General features: G+C 36.1%; 1 protein-coding gene across 10 annotated transcripts in view; it reads left to right on the top strand.

Annotated features, from left to right (window-relative positions):
• CCSER1 (coiled-coil serine rich protein 1) overlaps window positions 1–22,520 on the top strand; it is a 735,108-nt gene that overhangs the window by 374,992 nt on the left and 337,596 nt on the right. For all 10 annotated transcript variants that reach the window (XR_013950287.1, XR_013950288.1, XM_080589527.1 and 7 more), the window contains one exon: window positions 17,748–17,825. Coding sequence is in view for 8 of the 10 variants with exons in the window: in XM_080589527.1 (XP_080445653.1) it covers window positions 17,748–17,825 (78 nt within the window). In the remaining 2 variants the exon portion in view is untranslated. The remainder of the gene's footprint in view (window positions 1–17,747; window positions 17,826–22,520) is intronic.

Genomic DNA, 22,520 nt, shown 5'->3' with positions numbered 1-22,520 from the left:
AACCTCCATCAGTCTCCATCACTCCCCTGGTGAAGGCTTCCTTTCTGTCCCCTGGTATCTCACCCTGTCCTCAAGGATGCTTCCAGAAAGCTTGTCACTTGGGAGCCAAAAATAATGTGAACAGGTAAAGCTTTCCAGCCGGCACAGACCTGAGAGCCTGAGCTTGCAATATCACCATCTGGATTCAGATCAGCAGACGAGGCTTGATAGTAACCAATTTCATCCTGAAAAAGTAATGAAATAACCAACCTGTTTCAGGTATTATAAGACCAAGTGATGAACATTTATAGTGCAGAATAAAGGAGCCTGTTAATGGCTTTGCTGAATAATGTTAAACTATAATAAGAGAGCAGTATGGTTGTTTTCTATGTATTTGTAGCCCTTGTCTATCTCTTGTGAGATCTCTCAGGCCTAGTCTTAATTATTTCACCAGAATTTTGACACCGAAGGAACATTGTCAGTTAGTTGAGGTGTAACTTTCAAGTGTGTGTGTGTGTGTAATGGTGTCTTTGTATAAAAAGAGTAGGGGTGGGACAGAAATGTTTTTTGCTGCTCTTGATCTGAGAGTCACCACTATTGAGGCACAGGGGAATTTCAGTGTACTGCTGCCTTTTTTTTCCAGTGCTGCCTTTCAAACTACAGTCTCTAGTTCAAGGCAGCATTGGTATGTCTCCATACCAACTGATGATGAACTGCAGTAACATTCATCTTCAGAGAATTGCTTCCTAAGTTCCCAGATGTGCATAAGAAAAGGCATTATATATCCCGTCTCATAAGGACAAATAACTGCTGGCAGATACAGTGGGGCACTTTTGCTTTTATAATCTTCTTGTACATGTTGTGTGTGATTCTCATATATTTCCTAGATCTCCTGTCTGCTCTCTCACGGGAGGTGTCCGCGTTTGTAACTAACAGTCAGCTACATCAGCAGTCAGCATGCACAGTTAGGGCCCGAACGGTTATGCTTTTTAACACAGAACAACTGTCCTGAATATTTTCCTTTTAAGTACGTGCTGTATCTGGTGTGTGCTGCTACGGTTCTAGGTAACACAGGTTACATGCCAGTCCATATCTTCTGGGTATGGTATCTTTGGTGCAGTTATGGTTTAAGGACTTTTCTCCTGCTTCCAGGAATTTATCTGTATAGTTCTGTTCAGGTGAAAAAATCTTTATTTCCTGCTATAAACTGTATCACTGCTTCACATGGTTAAGCAAATCAGATTATCATTCTACTGATAGAATAAATTTTAGATAAAACAGAAAACTCTGTCTTCCCACTATACATTAGCATGTCAGCATATACATTGGACTGTACAGAAATTGAAATTGTAGCCAGAGTGTATGTAGAAGCTTGCATTGTTTATGTTTTAAAATCATTGTTGCGTCCCAGGAGATGCTTTTTAAAATGAGGATTTTTTACCTTGGGAATGACGTGCTTTTTTTTTTTTTTCATATCTTAACAGAAATCTCAATAAAGTATTTTTTCCACATTGGGAAATAAAGAAAGTATTGTGCATAAAAGAAAAAAAAAGCCTAAAAAGTAACAGTATTAGTTTAAAAACAAATCCACACTTCATGTTCCATTGGGGTGATCCTAAAAGCAGATGCTGCTGTTGTAGTACTTAGCCACTGTACAGAGAGGTATATAGTTGAGGTAGGAGGTGTACATGGTGCTTGTGTACATATGCATGGGGACATGCATGCAATATTTTACATAGATTTTCTCAGAACTTCTAAAAATATTTATAATTTTAAAAATCATGGCAGTGATCATAGCAGTGCTGGTGATACATGCAGATATTCTGAAAGCAAGGAAAAAAGGGTAAGGGTCTTCATACAACAAACTGACAAGTTCTTCTCGCTGGCAGCTCACAGCTATTCTCTTGAGGAGTTAGTAGCACCCAACAGTACTTTAGCAGTACTATGGGCTAAGTAATTTGCTTTTCTGTTTTTTACGGGTTACTGTTTTAGGTAGACTGCTGACATTTTTCCAAGAAATGAGAAGAAGTGTAGCGAAATTGTACTTTTAAATGCTTTTTTTTACCTCAGCAAGATTTCTTGAGACAAAGAAAAGTCACTTCTTCAGTTCAAGGCTGTTTTCTGCACTAAATATAAAAGACCTGCAGAGAAGAGTGTGTGCATGAAAGCTTTGAAGAAAAGGTCACGGGAATTCTTTATAATGAAAAACATTAAGCAGGCTGCCTGTAGGTGTCATTACAAGCTGCATTGTGTGTACCCAGAGGCCTAATCTTGCAAACAATTAAGTGCAGACATGTGAGTAACTTTAATTGTGTACCTGCCAAATCACTAAGACAAATTTAAATCTCTCAGCATTTGTAAGATCTTTAGTTTACAGGTTTTCCTTCAGCTGTTAGAACAAAACCATGTAAATTAAATGTTGAGAACTTGTCTAATATAGGTTTGGTATTATATTGCAAGATATCAAAGAGCTCTTTTACATAATACGTGTACTTTTTAGTTTTATGCTCTGAGTTGGGTAATTTTGCTAAGCACATCAGTACCTGTACAAATAATTATCATGGCTTGTGTTTTCTGTTATGATCTCGGATACTCCTTGGTCTCAAACTGTGACTTCATTTGCTTTTTGGTCTTTCAGAAAATATTTCCTTCCATGTTGAGTTTTTTTATAAACTAGATGATTTACAAACAATATGAATGCATTCGGCTTCCTGATTTCTCATCCTCTCCGGTAAAATAACTTAGTTCTCAGTTCTTCTGAGTGATTCTTCATTGCAGGAGCACATTCACAGCAAGCAGTTCAGGCATCATCTCAACTGATGCCATAATAGAGACTGTCTCATTAATATGTATATATAGGAATCTATTAATTCTTCTTTCTTAAAATAAAATATACAATATCTACAGAACTACTAATCAAAATCAGGTACCAAAACTGTTGTTGATGATCCACCACAGAGACTTTAGTTATACTTAATCTTACTCTGAATTTATACCTAGTTATAGAATTGAATAGCTAGTGAATTAAACAGTATGTTATTGTTCCAAGTAAGTGTTTTTTAGACTTTTACCCACTTTGTAGTTATGTATATGAGTTTTTGCTAGGTATCAATGGCAACGTGCACCTTGTAATGTCCACAGGGATATGACAATTGTTGAAAAAGGCATAACAAATCAAATGTAAACAAACCAAAAGTATCTCACCTTACATCAGGATTGTAGCTCACCACAGAATCACTGAAGATGACAGAAAGACTCATCCACATATCTGTGAAATAAATTCCTGCCAACACCATTTTTTAGATGCAATGATGATTCCCTATGTGAAAATCGTGTAGAACGATCTTCTGTATCCATTGGCAACCAGCAACAAAATATATCTGTTTTTGTCTGGTGGCCTTCAAGAATACCTCTGGAAAGATATTTGTTTTCACAAGACAGCTGTGCAACAATAGAAGCCAGCTCCCACCCATTCTTCATAAAGAATTCTTCATAAAACATGAACAAACCGTAGATCTTTAGAGTTAGCATTATTAATCAACTAGGTATTCTAGCTCTTGATTGAATACAGAGCTGTAGAGCTGCTTTTTCTTTTTCTTTTTTTTTTTTTTTTGAACGATGTAAGTTATTTAAGATTATACCTATGAATTTGTCAGGCATGACAATTCATACTGTACTTTGTGTAAATTGCTCTTAATATTCAATATACAATTGAAATCTGAGACATGCATTTTTCAGATTCCTATAGCAACACAGGATCGTATTTTTTATTATTTGACATACTGTTAAATTTTATTGTTTAGTCTACTTAGTACCAAGAAAATTGAGATGCCATATTTCACAAAACATGTAAGAATATTTCCTTTGAACATCAAACGAGTGGTGTATCTTTGTGTAGGTAACTGAAATTTGGTAAGTCAAATGCTTAAAGGCTAGTGTCAAAATAAGCACAAAAGAGACATTCATTTTTGTCGTGCTTGTTTTTCAGCAATCATACCCTGTTCTCTTTCCTCCAAACATCTAGCAATTGATGCTATTTTTAGAAATTACTCTGATAACAATCACTCCGGAGGCTTTAAGCTGAGTTGTTAAGAGTACAGTACTCTTAGCTGGAGAATTGCATGATGATGGTTTTGACCTTTGAAATCTCCAGTTTTCCTATTTTTTGTTATAGAGAGTGAGAAAATCTAGAAGACGTTTACTTCACGGTAACAATTTGCATTTACCAAGCAATGGGTTTCCTTCAATTTCAAAATAATGTTTAGTTATATTCCACACGGGTGACTGGGGAAAGAGTAACAAGTCAGTCCAAAATGGGTTATTCACCATGTAAGTCCATGTCCTAACTTCCTGTGCAGTAGCTCCCCTCACTGACAATCCACAGGAGAGAAGACAATTCAGTGCTGGAGGAACTGGATAACATCGGCTCATAGGTTAATTTCGAGCTTATACAAATGCTTGAACTTTAAATTTGTGCACCCCAAGCAGAGATTTACAAGACAGGAAGAGGGAGAAGGCCCTGTTTCTCTTGAAAAGTATTAAAATGATCGTGACAATTGAAGTTTATTATTTTCCTACTAAAAACCATTAATCAACTTTAATTATAAATGTATTCAAATGAGATTGCTGAAGTGATCGTACTGCTCAAAATGGAAATTAAGTTATTAATGCTATTTTTATGCTCATGCATTTTTACATTTTTTTCCACAACTTAATGTTTCTTCTGCTTTTTCCATTGGTGTTGATTCCATAGATTACAGTTTATGAATTGTGATTCTTCATATCTGTTCACCACTTCAGGCCCTAGTTATACATAACACTCAGTGCAGGCTGTTCACTTCATCTGATTGAAATGACTTGCAAAACAGGGGCATCAATCACTTAAATCTGTGACTGTTGAGTATAAATCACTGCTGTTGAAATCTGTTGAAGGTCCATGTTTAACTTTTTGAAGATTTGGAATTACATGGAAGCCTATGTTCAAGGAAAATCTTTCTTTTCTCACCAAAATTGTTTATGAATATTTAGACTGGAAATTATCAGTGGTTAGTAAGAGAATGTAGCCCCATGTCTACCTTTTTACGTGCAACTTTACATAAACATAGATAAATACAAAGACCAGTCCTCCAAATTACCTAATTTGGCATAATACTCTGTATGAGCCTTTTGTATGAGCCCCTCTGTTGATTCTCATAATTTGACCTTAACAAATCTATTCAACATTTAGTGTAAGAGTTTTCTGTTGAAACGTTTGGCTGTGATGCAAATGATGCTGCTGATTATGCAAACATCATATTTTTGAGTGCAAATATAACAGGTTATATATTGCAAGGCAACAAATGACCCTTTGGATACCTTTTCCATTTATTCTGCCATTATTGGTCCTTAAGCTTAATAGGGTTATTCCTGTGATTGTGTAGAGTTTCTGAATAATTGAATGTGCTTATTGAAAAACGACATCACTTGGCTCTTCAAAAATTATAGATCAGACATAGAATTCGTAAATCATAATTGTTAGTCACTGTAAATTAGCATCTGATTACCTTAGCGAGGTTTTTGTTTTTAAGTCATGATCTACTTATCTGGGGGGAAACAATACAAAGCAACAATAACAAAACCCTTATCTGCACGCATTTTGCTTGCCAGCTCTACTCGACTGTGGTTTATGGTTAATCTCAGGTATTGGTACTGATTACAGTATGTTAAAAAGTTCATAGCTTATCAGCTGTATTAAGTTTGCTTCATTGAAATTGACATTTGATCAATTAGGATTCAAATATTGTGTTAATTTTAAGAATTCTGCTTTATTTTAATGCAAATTGGTGAAATGTTTTATTTTCAGAATAAATAGGGAATTGGGTAATGAATTACTAGATTGCTTCTGTTGTTTTTCTTTAGACCTTTTAGTTAGAATAGCAACAAATAATGATATGGCCTCCCAGCACTCCTGATGCTGAACTCTGTCTCAGGGACAGCTCTGGCTATAATGAGAGTTAAAACAGCTTCCAGGTACCTACCCATTGCCCTTCTGATACAGAAACCAATTAGACTTTATACCACTGAAGGAGAAGCATAACTGAGTGAAAGAAATGGAGTCATTATGCTAGAAAGGAATGAAATCTGACAGCAGAATTTTCTTCTGATCATCTGTGGTCAGCTTCCAAGCCCTTTGTAACATCCTGGTGTTGCAATATGAATGTGGTATGGTAAAATAAATAAAATATGAGAAGTTTTTAAAAGCCATCATCATGTCCACTGGCTGAGGCTGGACTTTTGGTTTAAAAAAAAAAAAAAGCATGTGGCCATTAATTAAAAAGTATAATAGATAGACATGGGTCATACTGATTTTAGCATTCCACCAGTATTGATTTCTCCTGTTGAAACCACGGCATATCACAAATATGTCTTTGCATGTGCACTGTATGTACTAAAAGTTTCTTATATTTGGTCTGTTTATTTCCTGAGTTCTGTTGCAAACTCACTACCAAAAAAAAAAAAAAATCTGTTCTCACTGCATGTAACATCCTTTCCAAGATTGTCCTTTGTGTGCAAAATCTAACAAGGACAAATTGAAAACTGTCCCAACTTTAAGAGGTGTGAAGAAGCTGATGAAATTTTTATACAAACATAGCATCCCTGAAGTGTTGGGAGTAACAACAGGATAAGAGTCAAAGTACAAAAGGAATAACATGAGCTAGGCTTTTCAGCCCAGCCCTGTTGATGGACATCACATCACTCGTGTTTCTGTTACCTGCCTTGCCTCTGGTCCCTCTGGATATTGTTTTATATCCTTTTGGATATCAACGTCCTTGGTGTTCTTTAGGGTTTTAGGAAGATGTTGGAGAATTAACTTCTGCTTGTAACTCAGATGATAGCTCATGACTAGGACTACAAAGTCACATGTTGTTCACTCTTTGCAAGCTTGCCTCTGGAAGCAGCTGAGAGAGTGACAACCACAAAGCCTCCCCGCAGCAGCCAAGGGCTGTTAGCACCTGCCATCACCTCTGTGGTGCTTAGGAGTGAAAGATGCAGCTATGATGCCAAGAAAACTTCTGTTTTTATCATCACTGAGCCTGCAGAAATTCTTGTAAGCAGTGGCAGCTGCTGAGAGCTAAAATCATAGTGGTGGAAGCAAGGGGATGGGAAAAGTAGCAGATGAAAGAAGCTCAGTGGAGCCACCTAGAAAGATTGCCATCAGATAAACCAGGGTGACAGTGGCTTCATAGCATAACATGAATATGAATAAACTCCTATCTTGTAGCATGAACCTGGGAGTTTGCTGACATGTCTCCTTATTTGTTTTGACTCTTGCTGGTTTCTTTTTGTAACAGTTCTACCAGAGCTACTTCAAGGAATATTAATTTATCACATGGTGACTAGGACTAGTACCTTAAACTCATTTTGTAGAATTATCAAACTGGAAAATAAATAAATATATACACAAAATAGTGGAGATGTAACAATACTTTCAAAGAAAACGGACAGTATTTATTTTTAAAAAGTATTTTTCATCTGAAAAGCCATTTGTGTTTTATTGTAGTTAAATGAATGTGAAAGGTATGTTCAATTTTTCTCTCTGGTTTCCCTATTAATGTTGAAGGGTAGAAAGAAATTATACTCGTTTGTATTCCTGGACATAATACAAATGAAAAAAGAATATTTTATGGCTAATAGCTTTATAAAATGCTATTCAGATATCCCAGCAAGTTTAATATGTAATTCCACTGATAAACACAAAAATGAAAACAAAATACAGAGCTGAGAACTCTAAAAATAACACATTGCCTAAGCACTAGTACAGGCAACTTCAAATCCATCGTTCCTTTGCAAGTTGCATCAATTTCTTAAGCAATGCACTGTAACCTTCCCAAAATGTACAGAGCTAGGGGCTGAGATGCTACGCCAAACAGAGGTTCACCTGACATTTTTCAGATGCGTGATATTTGACCAGCTTCATCATATCTCTTTTCTGTAGCAAACCAATTGTATGGCTGTTGCATCACGGCAACTACATAGAGATCCTTTCATTCAATTTTTGCATGGGTGTACATATATGTATCAGCCTATATGTATGGGTTGAAGAGTGTGGGCATAGGCCAAAGGAAAGGAGAAAGTAAAGAAGGTGGGAAGACTTGCTGGTTTGGATCAGAATAAAAGGAGTAGTGGTAGTGATGGGATGTATGTGGGAGGGGGAATCACTGTAAACAGAAGATACTGTTCAAGAAGATACTGGTGGAAAGAGAAGCAGATATTTGACTAGCAAAGGGACGAAGAGCAAGTAGAGCTAGAAAGACTGTGGAGACTGTGCAGAAGGGATGATTTCCATTGAAGCCTATGCCAGGGTGGGAGTTGAATGTCATGTTGCGCATTCCTCTTCTTAATCTTTCTCTTAAGAATTACAGCTGCTGTCAGAAGGTAGAAACTTGGTGTCCCGCATATTTACAAAATCAAAGAATATTTGTTCTGCTTTGCCAGACTCCACTTTGAAAGCTGCTTGCTGAACCAAAAGCCAGGCTCAGCATGCTTTGAAACTGTGTCAATGATAATCAGAAATTCATTTCAAGAACAGAAAGATTGCCTCATATCACACAAAAGGATTCAACTTCCTGAAAACATTAAAGAACTTTACTGTTAAAGATACTGTGAAGTAAATAACATGGTGAAACTTACTTAGTAAACATTTACTTTATATTTCTACAAAATCATACAGAAGAAGCATTGTACCCAGGGAAACCATACTTCAAATTGTTAAATGTCACTCACTTCTTTTCTTGCAGTGGAGAAAATCTGACTTCCTTGATTTAGCAGCAGATGTATAGATGTTTAAGATGTTTCCTTTAAGTTGTTATTGGGGAATTCAAGACAGTTTTGAGAATGAAGCCTCTGCATCTAAATAAGTTAAAATACCCTGTCAAAAGTGGTTCCATACTGAAATTTTAAAAACCCTTTGGAGAACTGATGAAGAAGTGAGAATAATTGCAGTCACAACATTTAGAAAGTGCAAAGTGGCATGTTTGAAATGAAATGCATAGCAATTCAAGGAACCTGAATCTTTTCTGAGAGAGACAGAAAAATTAAATATAACCTTGCATTAGAAACACCAGTGTGAAAGTCTGGCAACATTGTTCTTAATGCTTGCAATGAAAACCAAGGGTGGAAAACAGATAATCGAGCAGCAAATTATTAATGAAAATCAAGCTGGCTTTATTTAAGTTCAGATTAAAAATATATATATATTTTTAATGTGTGGTGGTTTTACTCAACTGGCCGTCTGAGCTCCACCATAACCACTCTCTCACTGTTCCTCCTCAAAGGCAAAGGGGGAGGAAATACGATGAAAAGGGCTCAAGGGTTGAGATAAGGACAGGGAGATCACTTGGCAGCTATTGTCACGTCAAAACAAACACAGCATAGGGAAATTAATGTAAGTTATTACCTATTACTAACAAACTAGAGCAGTGAGAAACTAAAAAAGACAAAAAAAAAAAACAAAAAAAAAAACAAAAAAAAAAAAAAAACAAAACAAACTTCCCCCACTTGACCCTCTTCTATGTCATTGCCCCGAACAGCACAGGGAAATAGGGGAATGGGGGTTGCACTCAGTCTATAGCACTTTGTCTCTACTGCTCCTTCTTGGTTGCTGATGATCTTTAAGGTCCCTTCCAATCCAAACCATTCTCTGAGTCTATAATGCTGTGATCTGTTCCTTATTGGTTCCACCTTGTATCTTTGTCCCAAAATGTTACGACATAGTAATGATGCAAAGCATGCATTAATATGTAATAGAAAGAAAAGGAAGAGGTGATTCTGTTATCAAATTTGATACTTCTCAGTTTGATTAGTTCTTTTCTAAGCATTTTTCACTTAGTGCAGAAAAAAAGTACAGAAAAATGACAGGCCCGTATGCAGCGAAGTAGTAGGAATTTGAGAGAGCCCCATGTCATGTGAAACTTACCACAGTCTTGCCTGTTTCAGAGCCCTGCTACAGGCTTTCATTGAGTCAGCCTTACAAAGTTGAAAGTATTTATAGTTCAACATTTGCCTCTTTCAGAGCCCTTCTAAGAGCTTTCACTGAAATAGCTTCACAAAGTTGAAAGTATTTGCATCCCAACATTCGCCTGTTTGAGAGGCCTGCTAGGACTTTCACTGAGACAATTTCACAAAGTTGAATATATTTAATAAGGTGACAGATACAACAGATTCGGAATTGTTGTTGATAAATACATTACTGTAGTAATGTTAATATATGATAATAGTGCTAGCAAAATGCTATCCTGGGTATTCCTCACTAAAGGGTGAAGGCACAAAGCTTACCAAGAAGGCATCCCTATCTTGGTGGAGGAGAAAGAGCACAGCCTCTTCTAGGTTTCCAATTTCTTCGCTCCTTCCTCCCCCTACCTCTTCTTTTTTCCTCACTCTAGCTTCAGCGTCTTCTCTTTTTTTCTTCTTTTCCTTTTTTATATCCCAACCTTATCTGCTCCCTTTCTGGGGTGACATTTAGCATGACTTGGGTGAAGATTTAAGTACTATAGTCATATATGTTTTGGATGTACTTCTGTAAGCTCATTATCATGTTCAAGGGTGTGAACTTTAATATCTGTTTTTACACATAAGGAAGTAAAAGGTTTCAGCTGGACACCATGGTCTTCAAGACTCTGTTCTGCCACCAACACAAGACTCCCTCCTCCAGCAACCTCTGACACCAAGCTTGCAGACTTCCATCCACAAAGTTTGTGTAAGAGATAAACGTGAACAAGCTGCTCAATTTCCCTTTGCCCAAGGCTGGTGCCAGTGACACTAACAAGTCTGACTGTTCTCTACACCCCAGACAGACATATTTTGCTGGTACGGTCTTCCACAACTGGATGCAGACTTCTTTCTTCCAGATCCAGACAATGACTGTAGTATGGACTATCGGTTACTCTTAAGGCTGTGATGCAGGTTTTGGAGAGAGAAAATGTCTCTAGGACTGGAGTGAAAATAACACATCACTAACGCCATTATATGAAACAACCTTCATATTTGCTGCAAAACTGAATGCAGTTTGAGCAAAAAATGCTTGTATATGAACCTGAAGGATCTCCTGCAAAGAAAGAAAGAAATTGAAATAGGCAGCCTGCAGATTAAAATCCCTGGAGAGTACTTGGCTCTCTCAATTGACTGCTGAAAGAGCAGAAAAAGCTGATGTTATGTGATATTATTAGGGAAGAATATACAATAACAAAATGTCAAGGCTGGATAGTATAGTCAATGAAGTATGAAAGAAACAATAGAAGCTGGAGAGGGAGTAGAGTTTTGCTCAAAGAAATCAGTTCTCCACTGTGTTGTCAACGAAACATTTATGTCTGTGAAAGCAACCCTCTATTCACCCTATTCATTAGGATAAAAATATGACTTGAGTTGCATTTAATATAATGTCATAGTAACATTCCCAACTCATGCAGTGACAATCATTAATGATCCTGCAGCTCTCAATATAAAGAGATGTTAACCCTCAAATCATTGTCCAAATTACTTTCAAAATTACATTCTGCCTGCAGATGGAACTGAACAGGGATTTTAGATATGAACTAGGAACAAATTTGATGTTTAGGTTGATGTTGAGGAAATATTTGCTATTTAGGGAATATGTTTTTCCCCTGCGAATTAATGAACATGAAATTGGACACTTCACCTAACCTCTAGGTTCCAGGAAGTTACCTGGCCAATGAAACTCATGTTCCTGTTTATTAGGAGCATTGTGGAGGAAATAAAGACAATCGGGAAGGATGAGCAATGAAAAATCAAGGTGGAAATAAAGAGAACTAAGGAGGGGATATTTGTTAATATGTAACTGTATTAGTTATATGGTGGTATGTATTATTTTTTTCTTTTTTTTTAATTAGGAAAAAATGAGATGTGTTTATAAAAACAGAGAGCTTTTTTCCCTGCATGTACTCAATTGTAAGCCAGCAACCTCCAATTCTTGACCTTTTATTTAGACACTTAGTTCAGCTTCCTACTTTGTTTGCAAATTTAAGTACATGTTTAAGAAGGTGTTTTCCTTGTGCCAGCTGCCAGATGTTTTAGATGTTAGGTATTTTCATTTCCTCTTTTAGCAACTGGAAAACATAATAATAGAAATTTGCTCCCAGTACTTTAGTGTTCTTATACTTCTGCATTTACTGTAAGGAATGTGGATATACCTAACTAAGTAAATGTAAATATTTTGAGTAAATTAAATAACGTGAAAATTTAATCTGAGTCTAAGCTATTTCAACCACTGTAGCCTGTAGCCCTGCAACCATGGGCTGGTTATCTACTATTTATGTTACTGGCTGATATAATTAATTTAGCCTAATTAATAGGCTCAAAGCCTGTTAGGTCTTTCCAGCTGTATTTTTAATGTAGCAATAAATAGCAGTCAACAAAATATCTTTCATCCTACTCCCTCCTTCCTGAAGAAAATTAATGTGCAGAATATTATATTTAATGTCTTTGCCCAGAGTTCCTGGGAACTCTGGGTCTTCTAAAATAAACAGTACTAGACATACAAATGTTGTTAGGTGATAATTCAGCATCTTGTCTTAAAGGAGGGGAAATTTCCCAGTGGCACTTCACATCTTAGCTGATTAGCTTTGCTTAGGTTGTAAGAGGAATTGAGCCTAATCTGTGTGCCTGTATCCAAAGTGCAGGTAGAGAATCACTACATAACTCAACCAATAAAAACTTGTTTGTCTATCCACACCTCGCTTACTAGCATAAAAAGAGGTTGCAAAAAATGGTATCAGCTGTAGTTTATGATTCTCCCCAGGGATAGGAGCTAAGATAACATAGGACGGAGACACAAGACACTTGCAGCCTTCAAAGCTATGGGAGCAGCAAACAGTAGAGAAAGTGCCAGATAAATACTTGAAAACAATAATCAAATATCTCAGTTGATAACTGCAAGTATTTGTAATCAATAAGAATAATTAACTATACCTACTAACAAAAACCACATGAAATACAGTTATAAATAACCACCTGGATTTTATTCAAATGTGTTAGGAAGTAGATCTAACACATTTTAAGTAGGCATTTCCATTCTTTGTCAGTGAGTGAGGTAGGAAATGTGAGGGAAAATTAATCTAAGATGGTGGGAGATGGAAGCTGAAAGCTCATTTCATGTGTCTGGTATTTTTTCTTACCAAAACCAATTTTGATTTTTCTGGCTTCGATGGTTTGAAGCAATTTTATTTGCAGGAGCTGTGTGTATCAAACAAACAAAACCCATCTCTTCATGTTGTTAAATAATATAGAAACTACAGAAGTCACACCAGTCCAAAAGCATATAGGGAAACCCTGCACACTCTGGATGAAGAACCAGAGTACTCGGACTTGTGAATTCTTGATTTCTATCTTTGTTTTTAACAGCCTTTTCTACCTTTGAGAAAATCACTTCCCCTTATTTTTCACTCTCCTTGGTATAACAGGATAATAATATTTAAGCATAATATTTCATAAAGATATATTGTGCAGATCCAGTAATAAATCTATTTACAGCCCTTTGATTATCTTCAGTATATCAAAATGTCACTACTGAGCTTGCTTGCTGCACTTATTTAATTTCCTACTTGTACTCAACTTCTAGATTATAAAATTAAACTTTGTGGCATAACTCATATTACAACTAAAACTATCATTCCAAAAGTAAGATCAACACTCATCCACTACTCCTTAGCAAAAACTATAAAGTACACAGATTGTCTTTTCTTTTCGTATGTTATTATAAAGATTTATTTAGTCTCTAGCTGTAATATCCACTGAAGGTTTTCTCTGTCAGTATTAACTTCTTAGATCAATAAATTGAGATAGTGATCTCCAGAGAAGTCAATGCCTGCCAACTATCCTTGTGATGTTTACCCTTGTAGAAAAACACTTGTAGCAAATTAAATTGGCTTCTGTCTGTGAGTGATATACAGTGCATGGTCCATATTTTACGGTACAATTAACTAAGGTTGATACACAGGCCTTTTGCTACAGAAGATCTGATTAAATACAAGGTTCTATAGTGAGAAAAGTCCCAGTTTATGTGGTGAGGTGAATCTCTTTTCATTTAAAGAACAGTTACTGATGACTTAAGGATGACTATTGATTTTAAAAGAGCATGGTCTTAACAATGTGCATTTGTATATTCTTGATCTACTGTATTGCTTGAAAAACATTGTCTGCATTCTCTTAGAGAACCAGTATACAGTATTATGAAAAGCTGTATTTTAAGACAGGTAAACACAAGTGGAAGAAAGCAAAACAATGCCAAGCTTGCAACTACTTTAAAGCAGATCCATAAAGAGCTTCTTTCATCTAGCTAAACTGGTGGGATTCTACCCTCAAGAGAATCCCAACCATCAGTCACCAAACAAGACGCACACGTGGGAAATGTTTATTCTCATAGACCTTTTCTTCCTTTGTTTGCTTCATTCTCAAGAAATTTCCTGAGAGTTAATCACTTTTTTTGAATATTTCTCTCTGGAGATAAATGATTAACGCAGCCTAGCAGTGACTCTGGGCTGCCTGTTCACTTGCACAATGAGGATGATATATACTTACAGCTCTAGTAATAGGAAGAAAGCATGGGCATTGATCACTGAAAATGTGGAACAGTTATCAGCAAAATTCTGTTATCCATTTGCTGGATTTTAACACCCTGCTCCAAAAAAAACAAATACGTAAAAACACCGAAAGATCATGAGACTGTTTTTGACAAAGGCAAGACACTTTTTTCTTAGCTGTTGTTCTGAGAAATAGTTAAATTGCTTGATATTCAGACATCTATCCGTTAAAAATTGGAGTTTAGGTATTTAAAGCTTTGCAAAATTCCGTGCCATCCAGGATACTCAGGAGTTTCCAGCAGTAGAGGGAAAAGGATCAGTCTGCAAAACCTGTGTGGTTACATAGTGCATTTAAAGTATACATAAAGAATGTTATGATTGCAGAGCAAAGTACTGCAAAATTAGAAAATGTCCTAATTTCCCTGATTTTGCCTAATACGTATAATTATGTTACAAATGATGTTTAATATCTACTATGACTTAGAAGACATTACTATAGCCAAATGGTGTAGCATTTTCTTCTTAATTTATACTTAAAATATATCAAAATTAAGACAGGCTGCTTTTATGAGAACAGAATGGGCTTAGGAAATGTCATATAAAAGGTTTTCATTGGACGAATTCCTCACGGTTGTAGTTTTTTGGTTATGGGAAGCTTTAGACTGCAAAGTGTGATTAAGAGAAATACCCCGTGGTCAACAAATTTAGGTGGGAGGTGTTATGTGGTTTGAAATGGTTAATGTTTCCCTTCAGGAGGGCAAGCTGACAACACCTCTCAAAGCAGTGATTATTTTGGAAGTGTGTTGTTTTGTTTTGTTTCATTTTAATAGCTCAAGAAACAACAACAATTTTGATGCTGTCTCACTCAATTCTCTGCTATAACAAACTGTGTTAACGCCGCTGGATTTAATTAATTTGCACTGACAGAGAGGCTGTTCTGCATTCCTTAGGGAGGAAAATAACTGATGTTGCTGGAGGGGTCACTGAGGGTATGTAAACGTGGACAGTTGCAGTCAGGCTCTTCTGACAGTGCTCCAAACTGGCCAAACTCAAACCAGCTGCAGTTCAGGAGCTATGTAAGTCACTATGCCCATACTAATGTAACCTGCCTCATGGCAGCCCTGTTAGTCCAGGCATGGTGCCGCATCAGCATGGTGTCCAGATCTGGGCTGGCTCGTGTCCAGTCAGCAGGAGGAGCCGACGTTCCCCTGAGGCCACCACGTGGACGTGTCCTGAGAATTCTTGTCAAAGCCACCTTGGCATCCTTGGTGTTTTTTGACCTTGCTTAGATTCCAGCTGTCGGTGAAGAATTTGCAGCTCGTGTAGAGTATGGGGACCAATCTGTTTTGCAGATTTTCATACTGAGACTGTTTCAATGTTTAAAAGATTGGACTGTCTTCCTGCTCACTTCTAATTGCAAATTAGTGTGCTTGATTTAGTTTGGAAAACAGCTACTTTTTTTTTTTTTTTCCCCCCTATTCTGCGTAAATTAAAAGACAAGCTGTCCTTAGCTGAACTGTTTGTCTTTGAGACAGAACATTCTCAAGGAGGAGGTCTATAGTTTTGACTGCAGTTTGAATTTAATCTAGAAGAGCCATGCTTCCTTTCTGTTTAGTAAATATTGTCAGTCATTTTCCTTGATGATCAAGGGCAGGATCTAAGTGTTAATATTTGTAACTTCACTGAAACCAAAGCGATGGATTCAGCAAAGATACTGGCTTTCTGATATATTATAACCTCCCTCATTCCCCAGAAACCTCTCTTGTGTTGCACAGGTTTTAAAGTGGCTGTCTCTCTATTTCTTTTATGAATAATCACCATGTCGCTCTCTTTCCTTCTTTACTTATACCCCTTTTATTCAACAAGTAACTGTTGTATTTTCTTTTAGGCGTAGTATAACTGACGCAGACCTAATTAAACTCCATGATTTTCTCAATGGGTATTAACTTCGAAGTCTGTGCTTTCTATTTCAGATCTAACGTAGGGATTTTGTATCAAAAATTTTGTTAATTTTTCCTCCTTTACCAGTTGGTTGAATAAAATACAGTATCTCTGCATACAGTTTTTCTGATTCCTACACAGTTATAACATCACAGGTGCAGCTGTATTCTTCACTTGCAGAATTTGTGCTTATCAAAAGAGTCCCATCATAGATTCATAGTGATGTGAAACCAGATACCTGATTAGCTAATTGCATAAGCTGAATTCATTAAGTCATTGTGCCATGCAAAGCCACATTGTGAAAAAATAGATATTCTTCTGGCTGCCTGTAGAAATGTGTTTTTTGTATTCTCTATTGCATTTTTTCTCTTTTTTCTCTGTTTTTTTTTGTTTGTTTTGTTTCTTATTAGTTAGTTTTATTTTTTCCTTTCATTTTAGCAATCAAGAACTTGTTTCACAAGAAGTATTATATATTCTAATGTTCTCCAGAACACTCTTGTATCGTATGTGCATTTTCTTAAATTTAGATTTTGTTCTTCTATCATTATTACCATTCCAAATTCAAAAGAGTTTCCACAGTCACTTATTTTCACACCTGTCTCATCTATACAAAATGACGACTATGTTAGCCAAGAGATTACTAAAATATCACCCAAGTAAGACTGGGTTTTTACATCAGTCTTTTAGTCATTTTGCCTGGATACATCAATTAAGGTATAATGACTTATATTAGTTATTAACATTGCTGTTCACTGTTCCTTTTCATATATTAGTGCTCAGTTATAAGATATATTGATTCATGTGAAAGGGATCTTTTTTTTTAAAAAGAGGCACTGATCCAAATACTTTCCTGCAATATATTTTCATGTTAATTTTACCTTTAGTATCAGACCATTGAATTAAATAATTAAAATATATTATATATTGTAGTTTGTTTTGTATGAAAGCATTTTTTGTTCTCATTTATCATCTCATATTTTCTTTTGTAGATGCATTATGTTTGCATATTTGTGCATGTGGCTCAGTCTTTGAATGGAATGTTAATTCAAAATAAAATACAAAGTACTTGCCCATTTGTGAAATACTTAATCTTTTTACTAATTATTGATAAATATAGTACAGACAACAGTTACTTTGTCAACCTTGTTCTGTTGGATTTTCAGTGTTGTTTTTGAGCTCTTTTTTCTCCCTAATATAAAAAAGTGTCTCCAACATTCTACTGCAAATGCAAACTCATGTATGCTTTTCTTTCAGAGTACAGACATGAGTCCGGCTAGTAGCACCACCTCACTCCCTGTTAGCCCTCTTCCTGAGGAGCCGTTCCTCTTCAAGGTACAGTTAATTCATTTTATAATAAATATTGTATTTGCACTTTTGCCATTCATGCTATCCGATGCACTATAAAGTGCTATTACTACTGCTTCCTTTTCTTTAAATTACTGTGATGTCAGCAGATGTCAGGTCTTATGTATCACAATACCATGCAGATCTTAAGAAGTAACTAGAAGAAAATATTCTTGGTTTTGAGAGGATTATTATTCCAGTAAAGAAAGAGTCTATACCTATTAACTATTATTTAAGAAAAGGAAGACTATATTTTTATACATCTCATCTGCTAGTGATTCATTCTGATATATGCACTTCTATATATGTGTGTATCTCATTTTCTTTAACACATTTCTGTTTTATATTGCATTTGAACTACATGTTTTAAAGAAACAACAATTACTGCAAAGATACAAGAGATGTTAAAGATACCTCAATGTACAGTTTCAGTGTAAATCCAGTGTAAAGCACAGACTTGTCGTTTTAGTTAATTTTAATAATAAATGAGGGGGTAATATCCACAGCTTTGTAAGGTTTCAGATGTGAGGAAAAGGTGCCCTGCATCATTTTTCCATTTCACTTCTTTGGTATCCAGCAGCCCAGAGACATGGAATGGCCTTAGACAGAGCCTGACTCTGTACAAGATCTTCTGAGGCTACCCATGTGTTCAGAGCAGTGCTGCTGCTGCAAGCCAAGTGGTCTCATTGTCAGTTTTTGACCGAGACAAGAAAGAGGGGACTTGGGTTTTCAGCACCATTGTCTCAAATGTGTGGCATACAATGGTCAAAGCTACATTTAAAAAAACATCCCTTTCAAAATTTCCCCTTTCCCCAGTAAGTTTCTCCCTACTAGATAAGAGCGATTAGTAGCCTGAGCTGTGTTTGCAATATCTTTGTGATGACACTGAATTAAGGCTGAGAAAGTTGAATTAATGAATTTTCATACTCTTGGATGTGTGTCTCTCCAGCACACATCTCCAGTGCAGGAAATACCAGCCTCCTCCCAGCCTGCCCAACCCAATTAAAAAAAAAAAAAAACCAACAGTTTTTCTCTTTTCTTATGACTTGTCTCACCTGCATTATCCCCTTAATGTCCTACTTTCAGTTGCTATGCCCACTCAGTTTCCAATATCTCTTTTCCAGTTCCTCCCTTCCCCCGTTTTTCCCATATTTTTTTGTGTTTTTGCAAGAGTTGTACCCTACTATTCATAACCAGCTAGCTAGTCAGCTGAATCCTGTTGCTGGAAAGGTTAAGGACATGGCTTGCTCAGTGGTTTCATCAGTAGGTGTTCACATGTGGTCTTCGTGGTCAACTATCCACAGATTTTTCCCTCTTCTTCAAGTGTTTAATATTTTCAAGATCCCTACCTCTCAGTCAGATTTGGCTGAAATTGAGTCTCTTGTTGCCAAGATACTAGAGTGCATACTTTTTTTTTTTCCTTTGAGAAATCGCATGAAATATACATTGAAAAGTGCTGAACATTCTAAGGCAGATCCTGTAGTTACCATTTCTCCCTCTGCCTGGGAAATTGGTAAGATACATCACAGACAGAGTAAGGGGCTGTTCAACTTATATAAAGCTGTAAGAGGTAAGAAAATCTAGACTGAAATAGTAAACTCTCATGTTTAAATTCTCAGCTGAAGTAAGACAGCATTGGTCTGTTCGCATCAGGAGATCTCTGACAAATACACCATAGTGCCTTTATTTGTTTTTAGAGGAAATCATGCTTGTATAGCTGAAAATGGGTTGTAAATGGCTTCTTTGAAGTGGAATAGTTGTTCTACTAAAAAATAAGGCATTTCTTCATATTAAAAGTCCCCTTCCATTTTTTACATTAGAAAATGGTACAAGAAACCAGAAAGGGGAAAAAAAAAAAAGAGAGAGAGAGAGAGACTGAAAGCTTTATTTATTCTTTAATTTTCAGTCAATTTTCAAAATGGGATGCATTTTCTTATGGAATTCAAGTGAATTGCAGGCCAGACTAGGAAAAAGTCAAATACACCTCAAAGCCAATGCCTTTAAATAGAAGTAAAAGTAATATAAAATGTAACAGTTTCTGTTATTCCTTCCTGGCTCACTCCAAAAGAGAGCAATATTGCTCCAGTAGTAATGTGAATGACTGGTTTTGCAAGCCATAAGCTTTTCCAAAAACTGTCAGTCTGTAATATTGGCCTTTGATGATAGGGTGATGCATTTCCCTTAGCAACATGTTAATAACCCTTCCCACCTTCTTGGTGTGTGAAATGAAAAGATTAAAAAAAAAAATCCATTCTGTGATTCTGAAAACACAGGTGTAATGAAGCAGGGCAGTATAAACTCTGCGTATCTTTGGGCTAGTTGAAGATCTCTAAACTAATGAGCTTTTGTATTAGACTGTGAAAAGAATCCAATCCCCTGTTCTCAATCATGCTTGCTTTTATACCGAGAAAGAGAATTGTCCCTTCTTGGATTTTATCAAGTTATCTTTGAAAGACTGCATTTCTATATAAAGAAAGAATGCAAATCCTGCCATCATACCCTTATTACATCCAACTTTACCAAAGCAGATGCTTATGATTTTTAAACCAACAGGATATGTGCTCTATAAATATGAAGGAGGACCTAAGCTTCTTCAAAAACATTTTAAGATATTGAATTTAATCTTAGAAAAGTGGGAAGCATGATGCCCATGGGAGTGCTTGCATGTTGCAACTCAGCTCTAGTGACAATGAACTCAGCTACTGTTTTCACATTACATTGTGCATGCTATGACATGCAGCACTGTTAGAAAGATCCAAACCATGTGAGACTATACTCTGAAATACTTAGAGGGAAGTCTCTTCCAGTACAGTAGCAGATGCTCCACCTGTATCCATTGTATACCATTAGTTTTACAGAATAATTGTGTTCTATTCGTGTTAAGTACCTATGGAGGAGTGTAAGTGATATATATCAAAAGGAATAGAAAGAATATGAGTAAGAAATAAAAGTAGCCAACCCCATCACTATTTAAACCTAACCCCCTGAGAAAATGAAAACATAAAAGTATTTTAAATGCCATTCAGCAGCCTTCACTCAGTAACTGTTGCAAATAGTGATATAGTAATGGAAGTTGGTTTTGCTTGAGGAAAGAGCAACTTTGCACAGTTGCCAAAGGTACAGCCAATTCTTCCTGTGGCTTCAGATTTACTTCTCCCTGTTTAGTTAGTGACACACTTGCATTTGGAGCAGCCTTCCATAGCTGTGCTCTTTAAAAGCTTAGAGAAAAATTCTGTTCAGACATGCATGCATACAGTGTGCTTTTGGAAAGCTTTTCTAAACCATTTTTTGATGAAACACTCAAAGTTACTTCTTTTCCGTGAGGGTTATTTTGATGTCAAATTTCAGCTTTCAATCCTCTGCTGCCTTCTGTGTTTAAAGTTATTTAAAAAAAAATTAATAATAATATTCTTTTTCTATATTACGAGAAAAGTTTATTCTCTCACAAAAGAACATATTTTTTGTTGTCGGTGGTTTTGTACTTAAACATCTTAGTAGGGAATTAACTTCCTTTGAACAGGGTTTTACCCTTCTGTTGCTCTATAATATCTCTTGAAGAATTAGAGCCTTACCTTGGGAAAAAAAGAAGTGATGTCACAGTTGAAAAATTTCCAAGTTAAGAATCTGAAATACAGCAGAACAGAATGATATTTGTCATGCGACCTTAACTCAAGCGTTATTCTATGCTATAGCAACAATACTGTAGCTGGCTCAAATGTGAGAGACTTTTAATTATGACTACTTATACCTGTGCTCATAATCTGTAATTAAAAATAATGCTGCCTTTCATTTGGAAAACCAGTGAAGGAGGGGGGGTATTTCTGAAAGGTCAACTTACAAAGCAATGTCTCATCCACTTTTTAGAACCCGTTCCTTTCTCCTAGTCACTATATCATGCTTTCTTATAATAGTATTTCATTATTTTAAAAATTATTCTGCAATATAGTGACATGCACTTTTAAGAAGACAGCCCTTTAGTCCATAAGATATCTTATATTACCTTATTAAACATTATCTGTTATTATGAGCAACAGTCTCACTGGTTATTAGCCACAACCACATTGCAAATGCTAACCGTAATAATTATTATAGCAAAGTTTAATTGCATTTGGATTCCACAATTAATCTCAACCATGCTTTACTAATTGTCATTAAACATAAGAAAAAAAAAATATGTACTTTCCTTTCTGCTTTGAGGAAGCTGAGAATTTTCTTCAACATTTATTATCTTACAGCGTTGTGACTTCTGTAATTAATATTCTTGAGGCTAATTTCCTGAGTAAGAAATGGAAGTGCCAACTTGAGTAGTAAAAGCTAACAATCCTTAGCAGTTACCATTGCTATAGATCTGGTAAGGTACAGGTCAATGTTAAATTAGGTCTATGCTATAATTCATCCATTCATCCCACAGCTCTAGAGGCTCTGTGACCCAGATCTTTGAAATAATGGGTGTGACTCTTGCAGCCTGTGATATTTGTGTATACAACTTTATCAAGAGGTACAATTTACTTCCCGTCAGTTATCAGACTAATATTTTTAGTGCAGATGTTTGGAATAATCAGACAGTCACCATAATATTCACCGCTTATCCAAAGCAACTTATCTTTCAGAGTGTGACTTGTCTAGCTGTAGAATAAGGTCTTGTCCTAATCTGAAGTTAGTCAGGAAAGTTGACAACAAGTT

The sequence above is a fragment of the Anser brachyrhynchus genome (genome assembly GCF_964034855.1).
Source record: "Anser brachyrhynchus genome assembly, chromosome: 4".
Lineage (NCBI taxonomy): Eukaryota > Metazoa > Chordata > Aves > Anseriformes > Anatidae > Anser > Anser brachyrhynchus.
The sequence above is the reverse complement of the archived record's forward strand: the minus strand, read 5'-3'. Positions and strand labels throughout refer to the sequence as shown.